Source organism: Melanotaenia boesemani, chromosome 4, assembly GCF_017639745.1.
Source record: "Melanotaenia boesemani isolate fMelBoe1 chromosome 4, fMelBoe1.pri, whole genome shotgun sequence".
In the NCBI taxonomy this organism is placed as follows: Eukaryota; Metazoa; Chordata; class Actinopteri; order Atheriniformes; family Melanotaeniidae; genus Melanotaenia; species Melanotaenia boesemani.
In genome coordinates, this window is record NC_055685.1 from 8,385,478 (window position 1) to 8,408,109 (window position 22,632).

The 22,632-nt window shown below is 37.5% G+C and overlaps 1 protein-coding gene across 2 annotated transcripts; it reads right to left on the reverse strand.

Moving 5' to 3' along the window:
* Nucleotides 1–22,606, reverse strand: LOC121637792 (bMERB domain-containing protein 1-like). 2 transcript variants are annotated; one of them, XM_041982072.1, is made up of 6 exons: nucleotides 22,354–22,605; nucleotides 15,003–15,123; nucleotides 11,215–11,288; nucleotides 9,304–9,418; nucleotides 4,091–4,161; nucleotides 1–1,608 (listed from the first exon to the last, which is right to left on the reverse strand). In XM_041982072.1, the coding sequence occupies exons 1-6, from the start codon at nucleotides 22,430–22,432 to the stop codon at nucleotides 1,496–1,498; spliced, it is 573 nt and encodes a 190-aa protein (XP_041838006.1). In that variant the 5' UTR covers nucleotides 22,433–22,605; the 3' UTR covers nucleotides 1–1,495. The 2 variants fall into 2 exon arrangements, with proteins under 2 accessions (XP_041838006.1, XP_041838007.1); XM_041982073.1 differs by lacking the exons at nucleotides 1–1,608; nucleotides 4,091–4,161 and adding an exon at nucleotides 6,802–7,136 and having other exon boundaries at nucleotides 22,354–22,606.
* Between the last annotated feature and the right edge of the window lie 26 nt (nucleotides 22,607–22,632).

Here is a 22,632-nt window from a genome sequence, read left to right on the forward strand (position 1 = left end):
TTTTGTCTCCCCATGAGCTTTATTTTACCCACAACATAACAGAAGCTAACAGAGAAGAACCTTTAATAACTGAAGTAAAGTGATTTACAAACCTTTGACAAAGTAAACACTTCAAACTCTGACATGCCTGAACTCAGATTGTTTGGCCCCAATAAAATGTTCAGAAGTCACTTTTCTTGGCCTCTTTTCGTAAAATCCTTGGTTCACCATCGCTGTTTTATGACTTCATGACGCGTCCTGACAGAATCCTGATCCATTTCATGATCTGAACATTTTGAACAGCCAAAAGGAAAACAAACATGAGGCATTTCAAACAATAAAGGACTTGTATGCAACACAAGCCAATACTGGGTTTTTCTGCAACACCAGAGGCTGCAGTTTCAGGAACCTCATTTTCAACATCACTTTTGGCATTTTATGCATGCCATTTATACACATTTCCAACTTTTGTCATTTCACATGGATGCGCTAAAATGTTTAGGGTTAAAGTATAAGCTGTCATTCTCCATTACTGAGGCAGATGTAACGTCGCATGAATACAAGTAACTGTTGAAACGGCATTAAAAGTTTAAAACTGTCCAGCAGATTAGTATGGAGCATAACACACTTTAATTTTTGTGCACTGGCATTAGTGTGATGATGAAGTCGTGTACCATTTATACTGAATCTGGTGGTAATGCAGTTGAGTACTGAACCATTATCTTTGTGGAAATGATACAAAGCTGAGAGCAGTGGACTGAGAATGATGAATTCTAATAAAAATAAGTCATAATGTTCTGGTACATCAGTTTTAGCATATAACAAACAGATGCCACCATTAAATGCAGGAGCAAATAAAAAAGAGACTTAATGAGTGGGCGGTTATTGAAGGAGAATGAGGTGTACTGAAACACTGGCTCCTCTTAAACAAACCACCACTTCTAAAAGGTCAAAGCCATTTGGATGCAGCATTAAACCGCGTGTAGCTTTACACCAACAGAACTCCAGATTAATGTCAGCTTCATTAGTGTCATTTCCCTGATACTCATTATGTGTTCCAGCAGTCTAGACTGGCCTGCTGACTCCTGCAAAACAGCTACTTTCACCAAATGACACTTATCACAGCCCCATGATGTCTTTAAATATAGACCTTGTGTGTGAATCATGGTGGTTGAATCCAATTAGTGTTCACAGCAGACATAAATGACTTGTGCTCGGCTGTTTATGTCCTTCAAAGCTTGTGGGAAAAATAGAAATAATTACAGTAAGTTAGGTTGGAGTACAAAAGCAGAGACACAGGGAATAACAAAAAATGAAAAAAGAAAAATCATATCCAGGAATGGATAGCACATTATAACATTTCTGCGACCTTTTTAAACTGACTTTAGCACCAGTCCATCCATGCCTCTGTAAGTCTTGCTTGAACTGAATAACTGGAAAAGTTGACTCCTGTGAAATGGTCATCTTAGTCTGTGAAGGTTTATTCTGCAGCAGGGCCATTTATTTTGTCTTCTGTCTACATGATGGAACATGTGAAGCCACAACACTCCTTCAGGAGGGTGAGGCCTGTCTTAGTAAATGGGGAAGAGGTCTGTTGAGCCCTGGTTGCTGCTCTTCTGGCTGACACACCTGAAACACAAAGCAGTCACAGTGTAAGAAAGAGATCCAAACAACCGAGTTATGTGCTGTGCTGAGACAGCCCTAGGCCTGTCGGGCTGTTGGGCCTGTATGTAACTGGACTGTGCCAGTGCTTGCAGGTGATTGGCAGCTGTTCTTGTGCCTATGGCTCCGCCCTCCTTTTCCAGGATTGGTCACCATCAGATCCATCTCCACTGTGACTGGCCAGTCATGAAAACACCTTGCTAAATAAGCTCCTGGTGTGTCAGCTTGGAGTAAGTTTGCCACTGTGGGCAAAAGTTGAGCGGGATTACAGCTTGCTGCTGAGGACTGGCTGTCTTGGAGCTTGCTTACTGTTGAATTACAGATCTTTGTCTTTTGTTGGAGCTAGTTTGACATAGAGTTACAGAACAGAGTCTTTTGTTTCCTTTTTGTTGTTGCTAACTGCCATTGTGAGCTTTTTACTCCTGTCACAGGACGCTTGGTGTTGATTGTTATTTTGTTTTTGGAGTTTGTGTTTAGTAATAGGACATTTGGATACTTTTTTGTTTATTTGGTGAATGATTTCTTTGTTATATATTAACACATATTGTAAATAAACTTGCTTTAATTGTACGTATCCAACTCTGACAGTTTGTGTTGCCACCTCTTTTCCCCTGGACTTTGTAGGGGTTATAACGTGTCACACTGATGAATGGCAAAAGAAAATTTTAACTACAGAATAATAAAAAGAAATCCATGACTCTAGTCATAACTCACACATTTGAAAGAGTGTGTATTCCCTTAAATTTGTGATTTGATAAGGTTATTGTTAAAAAAAAAAAAAAAAATCTGGCCCCTACCAGATTCAAAATAAGATAAATACATCAACAAAAATGGGACATTTACCACTGTGCTGTCATTCATTTAAAACACTGTTGTTTGTAAAATAGCTTTAGATCATTAAGGTTTTATTTTATTTTTTACATTTACATACATAGATTTGCTTACCAGGGATCATTGACCCTGGTAAGCCAATGTCAGCCAAGATTTAGTCATCAAACAGATGCCTCACATTTGACTTTAAAATAGTTTGGCATACAGAATGGCTGCAAGGTGTCCAGGTCCTGCCCAAATCATCCAGCTGCCACCATGCTTGAGAGTTGGAAATAACTATTTCTGCTGATATGCTCTGTTTACTTTCCCTCAAACTTACAGTAGTTCTGTGCATTGTCATGGTCAAATATCTCCACGTTGGTCTGGTCTGTCCAACATTGTTCCAGAAGTCTTGTTATTTGTCCTGATGCAGATTTGCTAAATGAAGCTGTGTTGCTGTGTTCTCCTTAGAGAAGAGGTTTTCTCCTGGAAACTCTTCAAAACAAACCATACATATACAGTATACATACATATATTCCAATTTCACTGTCACAAACTTTAACATTAAACATGCTAACTGAAGCTAACTGAGCCTGAGATGTAGCTCCTGGGAAAAGTGGAAATTACCTTGAATGTTGCATATTTCACACATAGATGGGCTTCAAATAGTTTGGGAATGTCCTAATAATGGGCAGCACTGAGCTTACAGAAAAAAAGACAAAATTATCAGAACTCCCTTTTAACAGAGATGCTCACATGGCATTTAATTGTCAGCACCTGTCTGCTAATTACCCTTTTAATTCCTTTTCCCCACAAGCTTCTTTTAAAGCTCTATGGTGGTATATACGTCATACTTTTTCTCATTTGAGAGAATAAATGACCTAATCTTAATACCAGATTTATTTTTTATTTTGTACTTTTGGGAATTTTTCCTTTTTCTTTTTTTTCATATTTTTCATTATCAATGAACCCTTTGAATTGAAAGACTTCTATTCTTTTATTTTATTTCAGATCTTCTTTTAGGAGTCTGTAACAACGGCCTGTACCCTGAACACTGACTTTATATTGTCAACCACAGTAATTGCAATATTGTTATTATTTTATGTGTCTTAACATTTATAACAGATATTGTACATGCATCTTATCATCTACCCCATGACTGTTTTTTGCACTGCTAATCATTTATTGTTGAATGTGGCACAACAGTTCTGTAGCACACTGCACATTTGTGATGATTTACTCAAAGTTTTTTTTAAATCTTTTTTATCGCATCTTTATCTTTATTTTCTATGTAGAGTTTTTTTTACTTTTTTATTCTTTATTTTATAATCTTTTATGGCATTCAGTGTGGACGTCAAAGTAAGAAATTCATTGTTCAGGGGAACACTTTGAATCTTGACTCTTCTAATGCTTGTTTTTTTCCTGACTGGCTTACAGTGTTACTCTTGTTTCTCACTGGTGTTTTATGTTCATCCAGTCAGTGGATAGAAAAGTCATCCAAACCCTCAAGAGTTTAACCTGAAATCACAGTTTTTTTTTTTTTTTTTTCTCTCTTCTCTTCTCGTCTCATTTTTTTTTAAAGTTTCATGTTGTTTTGTCTTTCATTGAGCAAAAGTCTAAATGGTTTGTGCTTACATACCTGTCCTCTTCATATTTTTTGGGAATTTAGATTTCAGAAAATCTGCCATTTCTTTATCTTCTTCTTTCTCCCTAAAAAAAAAAGAAAAAACAATTGAATACTCATTTAAGGCATAATTTTGTTTTTTTATGAATATAAAAATAAAGCTATATATCCTGACATTGATCTCCAGCCATCCATTTTTTTTTAATACCCACTTATTCCTGTGAAGGGTGACGGGGGCCTGGAGCCAGACCCAGCTAGGTGAGAGGTACGTACACCCTGGATAGGTCACCAGTCCATTGCAGGGCCAACATAGAGACATAAACAACCACTAACGCTTACACTCACTCCTATGGACAATTTAGAGTTAACCTAGTATCCATGTATTTGGACTTTGGGAGGAAGCCGGAATACCAATACACCCAAAGTACCCAGGAAGTACCCAGAGAAAACCCAGTTATACATAGGGTATAGGCTGATCGGTGCGGTGGGACGTACGTCTTGGCGGTGGGGGCTGGTGTCTCAGCCAGGTCTCCCCGGGCCGCCGTGCTCCTGTGTCCCTGCAGTTGCAGAAACTTGGCAGAATACTGTCCCACCCTTGGTGCAGATGGATCCCCTACTGATGAGGTTTCCTCATTTGTCCATCTGCACCTGGCATCATGTACTTTGAATTATTCTAGGCTGAAGGAGTGTGTGTGCCTGTATGGGGGTTGGGGGGTGAGGGTGATTGGACGGGAATGTTTTTAAATGTAAGGCGCTTTGAGCCACAATCCTGTACGAAAGGCGCTTTATAAATAAAGTTTTGATTGATTGATAGGGAGAACATGCCATCACCACACAGAAAGGTCTGGTTCGACTCTTGATAAAATCAGTAAAATGCCTTACTTTTCCTATAAAAACAGCCTTACTTAGACATCATTTATGCTCCTCTCACATTCATAACTAGGTACATCCATGTCAAACGGTGTCAAACATCACTGCCCACATACTCCAATGTGTACTTTACATTAGCATTGTTGTTAGACAATACAACCACTAGAGGGCAGCACAGAGTTCCAAAGTCAGTTTCAGAAAATAGCAAACATGGCAATAGAAGAGATGATAATGCACATTCTCAGAAAGAAACATAAAAAAGGCAGCACAGTAAACAGTAGTGGTCTGTCCAGCCATTAAACATATCACAGCTTCTTCATCCTCTTGTTCCTTTGGCTAGTTGCATGTCAGCTATGCTGCGCAACATTGCCTCCACAATTTATTGTGATATTGTTCAATTTGCTTCGTCTTTTTCCATCTTTTTCAGAATCAGACTGGTGTGGACTGTTTTTCACCATTAGTAGCTAAGCAGGTAAAATGTTCACAATTGATAGCTGGTGTGGTATTTACATTCTAAAGTAGCACTACATAACCTTCTGACCTTAAAACATTGTGTTTCTGACTTGTATTGATGGCACAGTGATATTTATTGTGTACATTCCTGGAGTCATCCTTGCCCAGCAGCGTTTCAAGGCTGAGAAACTGCACTTAGCAACTTTTTTTCTGTCTTGGCTCATCACTTTCCAGAGGCATTTCAAATTAAGGTACCCCATCACACGCTAACAACTGGTTATCAACATACTGGCCCTTTCAAACATGCAACATGCATGATTCAGCAGAGAAATCAAACAGGATATTATCGGAGGAGAAAAGAAAGAGAGAAGGGGACCAACCAAGAAATATGACAGGAGTCACATCAGGCTGACATTTAATAGCTGGAGAGAGCTCAGAAAAGAAACTGGATGCAAGACGGATGCTAACATAATCTAAAACAAATAGCCAGTTCAGTGGTGGGGCTTTAAAGCAGAATGCTGAGAACTATTCAAGACAATTAAAAGAGGCAGCAAAAACAAAAAGATTTATCACAGACAAGACTAAAACATTGGGAGTGCCTAAATGAGCCATTTTGGACATTCTACCCAAGAAAAAGTATAATGTTCTGCAAAAGTTAATGGTGACAGCTAGGAGGATAAACATGACCTGATTTTCAAGAGTAATACAACTGAAGCACATTTCTTTATCATTAATAGCAGGAATGTTTTTATCTTTAATTTTTTTATGATCTTAATACACAACCATAAACACATAAACACACACATACACAAGCAAGCAAGAGCCTGCATGATTACTAAGTTTTTAATGCTTTATACTTTCATTTCTTGAGTGGGAGATTTCTGAAGATTCCTCTCTGTGGTCCTCCAGATCTGCAATATTCTTTGGTTACCTTTCATGTCATGCTCTTTTGAGACCTAACTATAGACTATTGATGATGTTTAGATATGAGGAATGTTAGAGACACACCAAAACCTGCAACTTTTGCTTTCTGAGGTAACCACTTATGGATTTTAACGTGTTTAGGATAATTAATCTGGGGTTGTAACTACCTTGTTATCTTGAGCTTTTTGTACAGGTTATTTTATGTATGTTTCCAGAATTTGCTGCCGTATTTTTAATTAAATGCTGCGTCGTTTGCTAATTGCAGACATCTATTTGAACTTTATCTCGCCAAAGAACTTATTTCTATAATGCATCAAGCCAGAGGAGACGTTCATTTATTTGGTCAGAATGCAGAAAGGATTTGATAACTTTTCCAAGAGGGTCATATTTCTGATTTTAAAAGCAAAAACTGAGTTGAGAGAGATTTTTTGTTTCTTTTTGTGAAGGACAGTCATCGAGATAAACAAATAGAAATGAGAAAGGACAGATATCTCTATTTATTAGCATGGACAACATGGCCTTGCTATGTCCCCCCTCCCCTTTCACTGGTCCATCTCATTACTGCTCTTCTCCTTCTCTCTGTCTCTCACCTTCCCATCACTTTCACAGCTTTCTGTCAGCTGCCAACAAAGTCTTGTTCACACGAACAATGTTTTATATTAAGAACAGCACACTTTACCGGCCTTCAGTTGATGAGCTTGAGGATAATTTCAATGGTAAAATTATGGCATTTTTGGTGTCAATGCTCCCACCAGGGTGAAAGTGATTGCTGCCAAAAAGAGAGTTCCATGGAAAAATGGCACGATGGTAAGAGCTGAAAAACAAGAATGTTGAAAAGCTGAACGCAGGTGGCGGAAAACAAAGTCGCAGGTTCACTATGAGATCTATAGAGAGAGACTGAGGATTTATAATCTGGAGCTGAGAAATGTAAGACAATCGTTCTTTTCTGCGATTATCCTTGTGTCTTGTCCGTTACTGCTGACAGGCTAACTCATTATCCTGTGTCAGTAACACCAGAGCTTCTGTCCAACCGGGTCTGTAATGAGTTTGCTTCTTTCTTTACTGACAAAATTCAGAAAATCAGGCAGTCAGTCAGTGCTTCCATGGCAGGGGCAGGACATGTGTCCCTGTGTCCGCTCAGAGACATGAACACCATGACATATTTTTCTCCAGTCAGAGAATAAACACTCTTAATTAGTGCAGGAAGCTATAAGAATGAAGAGAAAGAAAGATATTTCTGACTTATGTTAAGATAAAGGACACAGATCAGGCAGAGGCAGAACCTAAGATCCAGTCTACCACAGTAAACCTGAACTGCTGAGGGGGGAGGTAACTGATCCCCCTACTACTACATCAAGCTCCACATACAGCACCCCAACACAACCAACTAACCTCTTATGGACCTTTATGAATCTGTTTTAAATATTTCCATTTGTGATTTAGATGATTAATATAAAGACGTTTAATATCTCATGTCTCTCTAAGGCCTGGTACACACAATGATTTTTTTAATCTTATAAGATTTTTTATCTGGTCGTGACCTCACACGTGAAGATAAAAAAAAACAGTTTTGATCATATTGTGTGTGGTGTGCTCCGAAAATGTAATCACAGAACAACACACACATAAAGATTTGCTGATCTACAATCTAGTTCTCTGAGCCGGACAAACGTCGAAATGTAGAAGAAGAACAATAGCAACAACCGGCAAAAAATGAAGAAGAAGAAACATAGTAACAACCGGAAAACACAACACACAGCATGGAAGGTGATATATAGGACGAGGGAATGATGGTGGTCTTTGGACTATTGTTAACAGAAAAAGCCAGAACTGAAAAAAAATAACGGACTGGAGACGGCGTGGACTTTATATACTTCCTTGTTCCCCAACCAGCTCGCTCTCTGATTGGCTACATACCGTGCGTACACACAGTCAGAATGCACGAGTCGTTGGCGTTCCTCAGAAATCTGCATTGAAATATTAAACATGTTCAGTGTTCCCAGTTGTCGGATTATTGAGACAAATCGGCTCATAACACACCACAGACCAAATGATAACTGGACAGGGAAATCTCACGATGATCAGGCGTTTGAAAAATCGGGACAAAAACAGCCCAAAAATCTCTATGTGTGTAACAGGCCTAAAGTGACCACATTCATCACTCATTAGAGAGAGGAACACAATAATTTCCTTTCTTACTATGTGGCCCCCAAACAAAGTCTTGCCTGCCCTCTGGCCATCATATGTATAAAAGTCTAGCTCTGCCACTGCTGTAATCTACTCTGTGCAACTCCTGGCTAATAAGTGTGTGTTTCTCACCATCTCCATCAACATGACCTCCATTTTTTATTGCTGGTTCTTTACAGTTTTAATTTCTGTACTAATGATCCGTTTGGCTAAATTTATGTGATGTTCTAAGTTCTTTAATTGTCCTTTTCTGTTGTAACATGTTGGGTGCAGCATGGTACAGGAGTGAGCAGGACAACCTTTTATTGGATTAATATAGCTCTGTCTAATAAAAGCCCTCACTGCTACTCATCAATACATCCTTAATTGAATCTGTACTTTCAGTCTGCTCCAGGGTTCAGTCTCACAGCACGGCACCTCACAGGAAGCATTCTAGTGTTTTCCTGGAAAACCTTGAGACAGATATGTGTACAGTACTCTGAGAGATGGATTTGTCGCTGTCATGACAGCCAGCGATGCACCAGACTGTGGCTTTTCAGTCATTATTTAGATGTCAATAAAGGAAGTTTTAGATCTCAAAGATCTATCTGCCTATGTATTAAAAATAGATTTTAAAGATTTTCCCCCTTTAGCAACTCCATGAGCCTGCTTGAATGTCTTATGTGCTCTGCAACTCGATTAGACAGCAATTGAATTTTTTTTTATTTTTAATAATTAATTTCCAATTCATATATTGAGACAACAGCAGGACCTCTTATGTCATCTGTGTGCAAACTACAGAGTTAGAAACACACCTGAGTCGTTCAAACTCGACATCGTCCACCAGAAAATCTCTGGTCTCAACCAGCTTGTGGATCTGTAGCAGAAGCTCCTCTTCCTTCTGTCGATCCTCATTGGACTTATCATTATCTGGAGTGCAAAAGAGGAACACATGTTAGTATCCAAATAATGTCCTGTTTATTATTTACTTTCACTCTGAAAACTCACTTGCAAAGGAGTTAATTTGCAGATAATAAATCAAGTGAACACGGACATATATTCATAGATGAAAGGTAATCCATCAGAACATCTCTGTTCATTTTTATTAGTATTGGTATTTATAGTATTTATAGTAGTAATAGTATGCATCTAATGATTTATTTTGAGGTTGGGCTTTGTGAATTATTGCCTCATCATCAGAGGAGAGTTTTCTCCAGGAGTTCTGTCTAAGCTCATGGAGCTAAGCAAACAACTACTCAGAGCAGGAACAAGAGAAATTCTATCTAATATATCACACCTCAGAAATTTCATAGCAGACAAAGAAACTGGGTGTCTCATTTGGTTTGAGGGTGCCCTGTGTACCCAGTACAGTGATTGGTTCAAGTCCCACCATGTGGCCCATTGCTGCATGTCCCCCCCCCCCCCCTCTTTCTGTCTCTGCCCACTTTTAAATAAAAGCCAATATGCATAAAAAAAAAGGAAAAAAATAATTATTTTTTATACTGCAGAACTTCCTTGATGCAACATGATCTAGGTCACAACACTGTCCTGCAGCCTGGACCGTATATAAGGTCCACTCCACATTTCTGATGTAGAAATGACATGGTGTTTTAATTCACAACACTACAGTCTTCACGCCACTTGTTAAGTTTATGAGGTTTGAGATGTTTTAAATGGGAAAATCGTCTGAGTGGGGTTTGCTTGGTTCACACGTTGTTAATATTTACTGGTTTTTCAAATTGAGACCACACAGACTGCTGTCTACTGTGGGTAAGACACTGACTGTTTACTAGTGCTTCATAAAATCACTCTTCAAAAATAAATGTCCCCTTAAAATATAAGTTACAACTAAGTAACAATGTTAGACAAATATGGAGTTTTAAATTATTTGGATCATATTTGTTTATTCTATATTATCAGAAACATAAAGAAAAACTGCAACTGGATACAAACAGCTTTGTTTGTATTGGATTAAATCAACCTGACAGGCTTCTTTGGATGTTTTCTGACAGCCGCTCTTCATGGAGACCATTTCTGATGAAGCTTCAGTGAACAGTAGATAGATCAAGTGAAGGTCCAGATGCATCTCTCAGGTCATGTGTGTATTTTTGGCATGTGTTGATGTATTTTTTAAATACTGTTCATTAGCTCTAGATACTTTTTAGGCCATGGCACTTCTTCTTTTGTTCTCCTCTTTTCCAGTTTCCTTCATTACACACCATGCTGAAATACGCCAGGTTTTGGACTAAAAACTCTTTGGGAATCACTTTGTTGGTGCAGAATTATTATTTTATAACCATCAAACTGTGTTGAATTTGGTCATTTTTGCAGATGCATTTAAAGAAATTGGAACAAATTATGCATTAGTATCAAATGCCTAAAGATGCAGTTGGAAATTGGTTCTTTACTAAGTTGTCTGTAATGTGTGGACACAATAATGTTTAAATTCTTTGAATTAGTTGCCTTTTTGTGCTTGGATGGTCTACCATTTCATATGTCACAGTTATAAGGCTCAGCAAACAAGGACACATTCTTCTAAAGAAAATAACCTGGTACAAAGACTGGAGTGAAAATGGGAGAAAAAACTGCCAGTGTTCAAAGAAAATCTTTGAATGACCTTCAAAAAGCCTCTACTTTAAAGATAATATCTGGCTGCTTGAAAGCAAAATATAAAGAAGCAAAGAGTTTTGTTCAGTACTGGCCATCAGCATCTAAAGCAGTCCTACCTGGTATGGACACTAATTTATGAAGCTCCTTCTTCAGACGAGTAATCTCTTTGCACAGCTGAATGTCATCCATCCTGCTCCAGCATGATAAACAGAAGAAACACACATAAACACATGTACGCACTCCCCTTGATGAAGCTTATATCAGTCAAATTACAATGGACGTCACATATTAAAACTGGGAATGATCTCATCCGGGGTTGCTAATTAGTTTGCAGGGTGAATTTAATGAAAAGGAAATCTACTTAAAGAGGTCAATCAAGATTATTATGCAAGTCACAGCTTTCATACAAAATTGGAAGGAAGATGAGTGATCCAGTGCAGATTAAGTCTTGTTAAGGAGTTTCTGTCTCTTTCAGATGATGAGCAGTGTTAGAATTGTATCTATGAAAAGACATTGTTCTCACTGCAAACGGGCATTTGAACTTGAAGTGCCACCACATAAAGGTGCATTTTAATCACCTCTAACCAAACAAGAGAGACAAAAACATTATTTAACCCTTTAGGCGCCAGAGCTTTTTTTTTTTAAGTTAAATTTTGATATCAGGAATTCAAAAGGCTGTAGCTTGGAAGTGGTTAGAGAAAAATACATAATAGAACCTAAGTTTATAAGAATTTACTTATCTCTGCCACTGCTGATTAAGTACTTTCTCAGCTATTTGCCAATACTCATTAAATGTGCAAAAAATTGTTTCATGCGTGTTTGTAATCTGCTCTGTATCACTGACATTGAGTGCATCCTCATCAGCTAATTAGCATGTCTTTCAAACTCAATTTTCCTCATGAACTTTAAAAAGACGTTCAGCATTCCTTTTCCTTTCACCTGTTCCCTTCAGGGGTCGCCACAGCAAAGCACTGCCTCCATTCCCATCTGCGACCTCATCTACATCTCCAATTATGAGACATTAAACTGATTTGCATGTTGGTTTTATGTCAGATGCCCCTTCCTGTGACAACCCTCTGCATTGGGATCTGCACAGGGAGGATACTGGCTTGGGGCTGCATTATTTGCCAGTCATAGTTCAACCAGTTCAACTAGACTGAGCACCTGTGAAGAATCCTTTAAAGGAAGAACCATGAGTCTGGATGAGAGTCTTCCGGAAGACTGGGGTGAATTCTTGACTCACATCTGAGTCAAGATTGACAGAGCTGTATATTGATCTTGCTTTTTGTTATGAGAAAATCTCTTTAACCAGATAACTTTCACTCTGCCCCTGTCTGTATCATCATCTCTCTCTTTGTGGAATCAGTATCAGTGGGGTGGATGACCCACTGAATCCTCCTCTGCAAATTAGAGACCGTCACACTAGTCCTGTGAGGTTCATGCAGGGTAAGACGTACCCTCACACACACTCTTAGCCTCAGTTGGTTAATCTGCCCAATGTGGAGGATGCTTTCCTTCGATATGTAGGTGGGTAAATGGCTGTGAGGCCCAGAAAAAAATGACACACTTGGTTTAATTTACCAGAAGAAAACACACCCTGGGGTCTGTTTGTTTGTGAACAGCTGAGAACAAAAGTGCTTCAAATCGTGACTCTAACCTCCATCTCCTCCCACCACTATCACTCCAGTCTATCATTCTCCTGCTTTATATGCTTGAGTCTTACTTGCTACTCCACACACGCCATCCTCACATCCCCCTGTCATCTGAGGAGTGCTACTGTCTATCTGTCAGAGGAGTATATGAATAAATATCCATGGATTAGCCGGCAAAGCACAGGTGGAGCTATGGAATTTTTAATAGAGGGGTCAGCTGGAGTGTGATGGAAAGAAAGGAGGTAAAAAAATGAGGGACAACTGAACCAGATGGGTTTTGAAACAGTACTGGCTAGAGTTAATGGCACCTTTCAGCTGCAAGGATAGTTTTCAGTAACATAAGAAATAACTGAAAATGAGCCCATTTTGCAAAATTAACATAAGTTTTCACAAGTGAAACAGTGAAAATGTATATTAGACACAATTGTTGTAACTCTTCACTCATATATAAAACTATTCTAGACTAATTCTAATCTGCAGTTATTTATTTATTTAATTTAAGAAATAAATCAGTTCATGATGTTCTATACGTTGTCAAGTGTTTCAAATAAAGGTTTTTCTTGTGATTTTTTTTCTTTCTTTGGCAGAAGTTGGAAAGTCAGATTTCCCATTTGTCTTTGAATTCACCACAAGTGACTTCAACATGACTAAAATAAACTTGTCAGATTTGGTCATATGAGCTATAATTCTAGACATTATCCCAGCAGGCTGAACATGTACCTCCTATTCAAGAGGGTAGCACAGAATTCTGGGTACTATGCATGATAAATATGATCTTGGTTTAACTTCTAAATAGCAAAATTTCTTCTCTGGCCATAGTCCTGGTTCATCTTGCAGACACTCTTCTTTGGCATGAGGGAACCATCTGCATTGTGCTGAGCGTTTATGTTGTTTTGTGTAACATTTGATTGTAGATCCGACTGTCCCTCATGTTGCTGTTTAGGTTCGTTGATTTACTTATCTCGACCTCAAACTGTCTTTCATTTGGTTGAAATGACTAGACTGATTTTGTTATTTATAAATTAAATGTTATATTTTCTGTTAAAGCTGTCCTGATACATTGGATCTGCTGGATCCAGTTTTAAGTTTTAACATTTTTTTTTCCTAATAGTAAAGGAAAATAAAACTTCTTTTTAAAAAAATGTATTCTATACCTAATCTGCTTCAAGCGACAGCGACAGGCCCAGACTGGCCCACGGGAGGGACAATTCCCAGTGGCCTGGATCCAAAAGTGGCCTGACTATATATATATATATAGATAGATATATATCTATCTATATATATAGATAAATATAAATATATATATATATGTATATATATATGGCTGATTGGTCTGCATGGCACTGACACTGTGCTCGTCAGTTGTCACCAATAATGGCAGTTATTGAAAATGAAGGTAATATTTTTTAGCGTGCTGAGGCGGAACAGATGAGATGCAGAGAAACATGGTGACGAAATGGACTCAGATTAAAAAGATGAAAGAAGGAACACAGATGAGGAGGAGGTGGCAAGTTGAAGTTTTTGGATATTTTCAAATCAGCCGCAGCATCACGTGAGTTCACTGTTTAATTGATGAGTGATGGCGGAGAGACGACTGGTGTGTTACAAGCACTAGTTCAGATTCTCCATGACCGTTTTCATGTAGCTGCCATGGTGACCCTTGTACTTTATCTGGTTGTAAATGATGTGATTGCAGCCCTTTTGCTGGTTGGCTTATTTCACTGCATGAAATATTTGGTGGGTCCTGCTGGACCAAACATACCTCTTGAGGTTGCTGCATGAAAAAGTTTGGGAACCCCTCTAAAGACTGCACTGTCTCTTATCTGTCGAAGTTGAGTTGACTTTTTCATTTTCTAATGTTAGTAGACCACTGTGCTGTGCTGTTGACCACTTCTTGTTTTAATTGTTGCAACGAATATTGATGTTAACAAATTATATGTATATATGGTAAACTGGCATCTAAATTATTTGCTGTCAAAATGACACAATCATATTATTCCAAATTAAAATAATATGATACGAATAAAGGAGTCCTGCTGTGACTGTTGTATTGAGTCTTTTGATGAGAGTCTGAGAGAGAAAATGTCTGGATTGGTGGCTTATAGTTGTGTGTGGATGTCGGTCTATATAGTATATTATACTTTGGTGATTACTTAGCCTATGTGTGTGTGCAGTAAAGTGTACGACTCCCGGCCTGACTTTGTGCCCCAGTAGTCTGGCCTTTGACAGCAGTGTTAGTATTTGTTACTCACATGTATCTGAGCTCTGACTCCCTTCTGACCAAGACGTCCCTGATCCTCTCAATCTTAAAGAGCTCCCCTTCAATGTCATCCACAGTCATGGTGGAGTCTGCCATGGACACCACATCATCGTCTGACAGAGAGGAGGAGAGAAAGGCAACTTCCAGTCACACTGAATGTAGGAAAAGAATATGTGTTGGACAAACATGTGATGAGTCTGTCTATTTACATTACTGTCTTTATTAAGGGGAGTTTTACACATCCTTCTCTGGCTAATAATAACCATCTATAGGTGAGCAAATGTAAACACACAAGAGTTTTATTTATTTATTTATTTATTTTTGTTATTGTTGTTTAATTACAATGGGGCCTGACAGAACAATAACCTTATAGGAATCTAAATTTTAACGCCATAATGCTGCGTATCATATTTGATACGTACAGTTTCTAAGACCTTTTGCATCATTTTATGGTAAAACTTAAACCCTCAAAATCTGATACGTGTCTTCTGCCCCCTGGTGGATACAATAATAATGCAATAATGCACTACAATCATTTTGACTTATCCCACAATAATAAATGGTAAATAGACAAAAGTGTTTCTGTTTATTTACCAAATAGCCTTCAGATTTAAAAAAAAAAAGATTTTTGGATCAGGGTTTGCTGCAGCTGCAGCAGGTGTAGTTTAAACTGGTTGCTTGATGTGAAGCCAAATTACAGGGTGTGAGCAGCAGTTACGTCCCACATCGCTGTCTCCCAGCCCACACATAAACACACAGACACGCTTACTGTATGACCTCTCGTAAACAGTTACATTGCAAAAAGCTGGAGCAACAAGGTTATTTAGCTGTCAGTGTTTTCTACTGCAGCCTCCACATGTCCTGCTTCAAAGGTTTTATTTGCTTTTACTTTCAACATCTAGTGTGAATGCTTATTTCTTTATTTTGCACACTTGGTACGCACATCATGAGAATAAATAATTCTGCCTCTAATTGTTGTCCCTGGACCAACCAAAATGTATTGATTTATTTCAAGCACCTGCAAAAGGTTCTCTACGACAACAACAGAGTGGCAGTAAATACACACAGCAACTCTGATTTGAAGTAATTAAACAACTAGATGAACAGTCATGATATAATAAAATGTGTTGCTGGTAACTTTCCCTTTAACGTTGGCTTTTCAAATAAAACTGATGTTTAACTATAAAACTGGAATTAAGTACTAAAATAGAGGATAAACGGTGAAACATCAGACAAACACAGGACCGTAACGTTTTCTAAATAATACATAATCTATTTAGAATGATGCATGGTTTCAGTTTAACGTTGATGAAGCTGTCCCTGGTTACTGAAAATATTGTTCATTTCTGTAAACACAAAGAAGCCATGATACCGTGGGGCAGAAACACTAGCAAGCTTCAGCAACTATTTCCAGAAACTGTGGGCTGTAAGTAACTAAAAACAAAATCATTTAATTTTATACAAGAAAAACAACATATATACTGTAAAAAAAAAATAGAAATTTGAAATATTTTTTTCTGTTATAAAAAAGCATAATGCCATGGCTTCATTAAAGTGAGACGCCTTAGTTTATTTATAAATTGACTTAATGGCTTAGCCTATGTAGTTTATACATCTCCTTACTTTGGTTTTATTTTATTTTATTTTTAATGTCATGTTCTGTTAATATAATAATTTAGTCTGAATTTTCTGTTTCATTGCGATTACTGCTTTTGTTTTGCGGCAGTTCAGCGTTTACTTGGGTCTGTTTAGCTGTTTAGCTAGCTGTTCATGTCTCTGTAAGCTAGCTGTTTAGCTAGCTGTTCATGTCTCTGTAATCTAGCTGTTTAGCTAGCTGTTCATGTCTCTGTAAGCTAGCTATTTAGCTAGCTGTTCATGTCTCTGTAATCTAGCTATTTAGCTAGCTGTTCATGTCTCTGTAATCTAGCTATTTAGCTAGCTGTTCATGTCTCTGTAATCTAGCTATTTAGCTAGCTGTTCATGTCTCTGTAATCTAGCTATTTAGCTAGCTGTTCATGTCTCTGTAATCTAGCTATTTAGCTAGCTGTTCATGTCTCTGTAATCTAGCTATTTAGCTAGCTGTTCATGTCTCTGTAATCTAGCTGTTTAGCTAGCTGTTCATGTCTCTGTAATCTAGCAAGCTAATCTAGCTATTTAGTGAGCTAAATTAGCTATGTCCAGCTAACTAACTAGATCTAGTTAACATTATGTTGAGTCTGTAATTACCTCTTACATGTTTTTAATGATCTATTCAGTTTTTTCCATTGTGTTTGCCACTCTTGCTCCTACATATTCTTTTTCAGCCTTTTCTCTTTATTTATTCAAAGACATCCTTGGGTGTCTAGCAGTACCTTTTTGAAGATGTTTGTTTACTTTCTGTCTGCAACTCTGTGAGTTCTGCATTTGGGTCATCTTCTTTTCTGCTTCACATTTTAACAAGAAGGTTGTGTGGCTGGTTTAGATTTTTGGTTTGTTAACAGGATTATATAGAAAGTAATGGGTGGCTTTAAAATACTTTTTAGATTTAGTGTAAAGAACAGTTTAGTTTAGTTTAGTTAGTTTTTATTTTATTTTAGTTTATTAATTTTATGCTGTAGTTACTTTTATGCTGTTTTTTTTATCTTTTTTAAAATAGATTTTAATGTATAATTTATTATATGTCTTGTGTCTTTGCCTCTATGTGTTTTTATGTATTGGGAGTGCCAAGCAACCTTGTTACACTACTATGTGTAATCACAATAAAGGCTTTGAACTGAATTAAAAAATTTTATTTGTTTACACAGAATAAAAATACATTAGACAGAACAGAAAAAAAGAATTGAATGTACAGTGCAGGAAGAGGCAAAAGCCTCTTTAATATTAATAACTTTCTGACACCCTTGTAGATCCTGATCTTGATCCAGGACTTAGACCTTGATGGAGCTAACCAGTTGTTTCTGGCTACTCCTAGAGCTCGGTTAAAATATGGGGAGATCGAGCCTCCCGAAAAACACATCTTTTCTTCTTGGCTTTTGGCTCTAGATAGGCAGGTTGTTTTGGCTTTCTTAAACCTTCATTTTGCTTTGCTTTGTTTTGATTTTATTTTATATTTTTTACCATTTTAATTATTATTATTTGATACTTTGCTTATGAGTGTGTTTTATTTTATTGCTGTTTGGTGTTTTTATTGTCTGCCTCAAAAGTAATGCCTGTAATGCACTTCTATATGTTCCACATCAACACTGACAAATATCATCGGCTATTTGTTTTTACAAATTTAACATCTGATGACCACTGAAGTTGTAATAGTCAGTTAAGTATTACTAAAGTCATTATCTTTAAAAATCAAAAGATTTCTCATTTGTGCCCCCCTTTTCTTCACCTGGTAAGTGAAGCATTCTGCTCTGATTTGACTTGTATTTTACTCAGTGCTTTATATGAAAAATATATACCAAAAGACAGCTGATAATACCTCGGTCATAACTGGCTGCAGAGAAGGACATAAACAGGGAAATACCAACACAACACCACTACCAATAGTCTCCTAGGATCTTGCAATTCTTTTTGTACACACCCCACCACTTAGCAGAGCTCTGGAAAGCAATCTCTATTCTAGTCTCATTTAGCCTTGGGCAAGGTAGAACTGAAGTGCAAAGTAGAGTGAGGGCATAAATTCAGATCTATCACAAGAAAAGGCAGAATAGGAGAGTGTAGTCATTTAAACTCGGCATGTACGATTCAGAGCTAGTTGTAAAAACACTGTGAAATGCATCAGTTATCCTTCATTATGCTGCTGTTAAATCTATTGAAATGTCTTTCAGAGCTGAGGCTTTGTTTACAATTATTTCCATATAAAGAGAGGCACTGTCACACAATTTTAATCGTTGCCCAGTGTTAATATATGTGCAAAATGTCCATTTCCTCTAAAAGAAGGCCTGCTGCTATGTGAAGAAAATGTAGTAAATTTTTGGTATATATATATATATATATATGTATTATAATTAATAATGTTAATCGCACGTTAACGCAACACTTTATTAACTCCGTAAATTTTTTTTAACCACGCGTTCAGGTTTTTTTTTTGTTGTTGTCTTTTTTGCTGGCCGCTGGCTTTGATGACAGAAACATGACGTCCATGTCTCCCTTCCCTGCTACGAGAGGGGGTTGGACCACTGTAATGAGTAGTCCCTGCCACTAGGAGTAATTAATCAGTGGTAGCTACATATTATACATTTCAGATACCAATATAAGAAAGGTTAATTTTGTTATTATTTTTCTTTTTCTTTTTACATTTTTTATGGAACAACAAAATTCATCATAAATAAAAAAGACATTTGGTAAAATAGGAAAAATTAATTATTAGAGCATTAGATTTTGAGTCATTGGTAGGTCCCATTAAAATTAATTTGTTAAAAGTTTTTTTTTTTTTTTTTTTTTTACAAATTTTTACACAACCTTTCTCCCCATGGTTCCACTTTATGGAATAATAGAGTAATAACCATTAATAGGAAGCCAATATTTAAACAGAATTGATATGAAAAAGGCATTGTCTTTGTAATGGACTTTCTGGGCGTAAATGGAAATATTTTATCAACATTTTTCCGCTAAATTTATTTTTTAATTTCCTAAAATAGAATTCATTAAGGTTTGCAAACCATTCCTGTAGCCCTGCTTATTGTCTTACGCAACAGTTTGCAATACTCTCTTCTGAAACCAAGTTTAACAAAAATTGCAGTCGGAGGACTTAATTTTTTAAAATTGATTACTACATTGTTTAAATCTAAGGTATTCCATAATTATGATCGGCACATCAGACACATAGTAGATTCTAAACTTTTGTCAATGATAAAGCCCAGTCTTCCTTCCTACCTTCTGCAATCAGATTTTGCAACTCCTCTACCTGTGTCAGAGCTGCTATTACACACCTGGTCAAATTCTGTCACCTTTTGCACTCACCCATCACATTGCAGTTATGTATCTTTGCATACGTTGAGCTTGTTACTTGTGTCTGTACTTTAAGTATTGAGCTGTAACCAGTGATTATTCTAAACAGCTGAAGCAGAAGGAAACAGCTCATCTAAGTGTTTAAGTGGAACAGAAGCAGGGTGTTTCAGTTAGCAAACAACTGAATCTTATTCATGGCATACATTTGAACTTTTTATGCTGCAAATATGGCGCCTCAAAGTGTGCTTTACCTGCACTCAACTTTAAAAATGTCCTTGTACAAGAAAACAATGGAGTCAGAGAAAAATATTTATATAATATGGAGCTAAAACATTTATTTCTGGGATCCACCACATTTTCCCCACAAAACTGTAAGACCCCTACATGTGTGATCAGCCCCTGTTTTTTGTTTTTTTTTTATCCTTGAAAACACTACAAGACCAGTGATGTGATATGAACTCAAATATTCAGATGTTGTTTGTGAATAGTGAAATCTCACTGCAATAAAAATCAAGTTTCAAACCTTTTTAACATGACAATAAGGTCTGTATTTATTATGTTACAGGACACATTATGAGCAAAATCAGCTACAATGGCTGAAGATTTCTATTTCTAAGCAACACCTATTGTTTGAGGAAAGTGAAGGCAAACAACCTGTATCTTCCACGCAATTAATAATGCATAGGGAGCTATGCATTATTAATGCATTAACCAATCTTTACCATATGTAGGTTGGTGTTAAATATTTGCATGGTCTCTGAAGAACCCATGAAATAATGAACTAGCATGCCCAAGTCAGTATAATCAAGGACAGGAATGGGCAAAGACAGTCCTCAAGGGTTGCAGTCCTGCAGGTTTTGGATGTTTCCTCCACCCAATAATTGGGTCAACGTGTCTGGGTAGAACTTGATAACAAGCTCTTGAAGAGAACCATTTAATGTGAATCAGGTGTGTTGGCACAGTAAAAAAAAAAAAAATCTAATACCTGCAGAACTTTGACCCTGGAGGACAAGAGTTGCTCATCCCTAGCCGAGGGCAATAGGCTGAGTGAAGTGTTTGCAGCATTTAGGGAGTCATGGGAGGTGATGAGAAACTTGCTCAATTGTTCCTGCTCAAACAAGCCATCAGGTTTTTGTATAGCTAATATTTCAACATTCACAAGAAGTTTTAAGGGGTCTTAAAAACTTTAAATAGAATTCATGAAGACATACATTTTAAAACATTATAACTTTTTAGTTAATGTTGCACTTTAATGTGAATTTCCATGAAGCAAGTATGAGAAATTGATGCTATTTTCTTTCAAGGAGCCAGTACATTACACACTATCCCTGCAACAAACTTAAATATACATAAACTCAGACTGTGCCCACTTCGTGCTAGATGGTAGACTGATTGATTCTTACAATTTCTACATGTTGCAGACACGATATATTATTTCAATGTTGGTTACAGCATGCTCCACTGCAGTCTCTCGAGAACAGGTTATACTGCCACTGAGCAGTTATGACTCATCACCAGACCTATCTGAAATATTCCCTCCTTTACACTGGCTTTGCTTTCCTACCAGCTTGCAGTTAGTACTTTCTCATTTCCCATCATATCTCCACCATCATGCTCCTCTCTTTATCCAAACCTCTTAAAATGTGAAATATATTACAAGCTCAGTCGAGGCTGTTGTCTTAAAGCCCAACCCTCTGTTTTACGCTGCCACACTTTGCTTTATTGTTGACTGTGGCAGATCAGCATGCTGACACATCAGCCAGATCAGGGGAGGAGAAAAAGTGAGCAGGCGCTGGGAAAAAAGGGAAGGACGCATGCAAACATGCAAGTGTAAAAGAAAAACAAACATGTTTTTCTGAGATTCTGCATGGCTGCATGGCTTAGATCTATAATATGAAAAACTATAAATTAGGAAATTGGTAACATGGGCAAAGTTATTCAGATAGCAAATTAGTCATTTTATTCCATTCCATCAATGCTTCCATTCCAATATTTTTATTCACTTCCATTTTCTACACCAGAAGGATTTGTTAATTTCTTAGTTAAATGTCATTGCAGTTATTTAAATCTAAGTGGAGACACGTAAGAATGACATTGATGACAAAAAAGTATGCTAAAAATAAACACTAATAGTGAAGAACATAATAAGATAAATCATTTCATTGACTAATGGTCCCACAAATGGGTCTTTATTCATCATTTTGCACTGCAGGATCATAAATAAATAGACCTCCATGACTTATAGTCAAGCAAAAACTTGCGTATACGCACAGCTCAACAGACACCTGTAGATTCTTGGCATTTTCAGATCTGCTGTCTTTGCTTCTTATAGAAATATACATTCGCAGTTCACACAGTCAGAGCGACTGTATGAACGTATATAAAGGAATTTGACAAAATGATAATGTTTGCAAAATCACCTGGTTTGTTGGCGTCTCTGCTCCATTCAGTGTGCTCCAGTGAACCATACTGATTAGAAGATCCTTGCTTCTTCTCCATTGGTGCTGCAGCTGCTCTGCAGATGTAGAGGCTGAGAAACAGCAAAGACGACTACAGGGGAGGGTCTGACAGCATCAGCTGTTCTCTGACTCACCAGCAGTCAGTCAGTCAGTCAGTCGGTCACCAGCCTGCTGAGGCAAAGACAGCAAGATGTCCCAGCGGTAACCCATCAGCCTTGGCAGGTAATGGTGTGTGTGTGT

Excerpts from the sequence above, each read along its gene's own strand:
- LOC121637792 (XM_041982072.1), bottom strand. The coding sequence starts at position 22,432 with ATGGAGAAGAAGCAAGGATCTTCTAATCAGTATGGTTCACTGGAGCAC. Across the intron at positions 11,289-15,002 it reads GAGTCAGAGCTCAGATACAT|GATGGATGACATTCAGCTGT; the intron begins GTGAGTAACAAA and ends ATGCTGGAGCAG. Across the intron at positions 4,162-9,303 it reads GTCGAGTTTGAACGACTCAG|GGAGAAAGAAGAAGATAAAG; the intron begins GTGTGTTTCTAA and ends TTTTTTTTTTAG.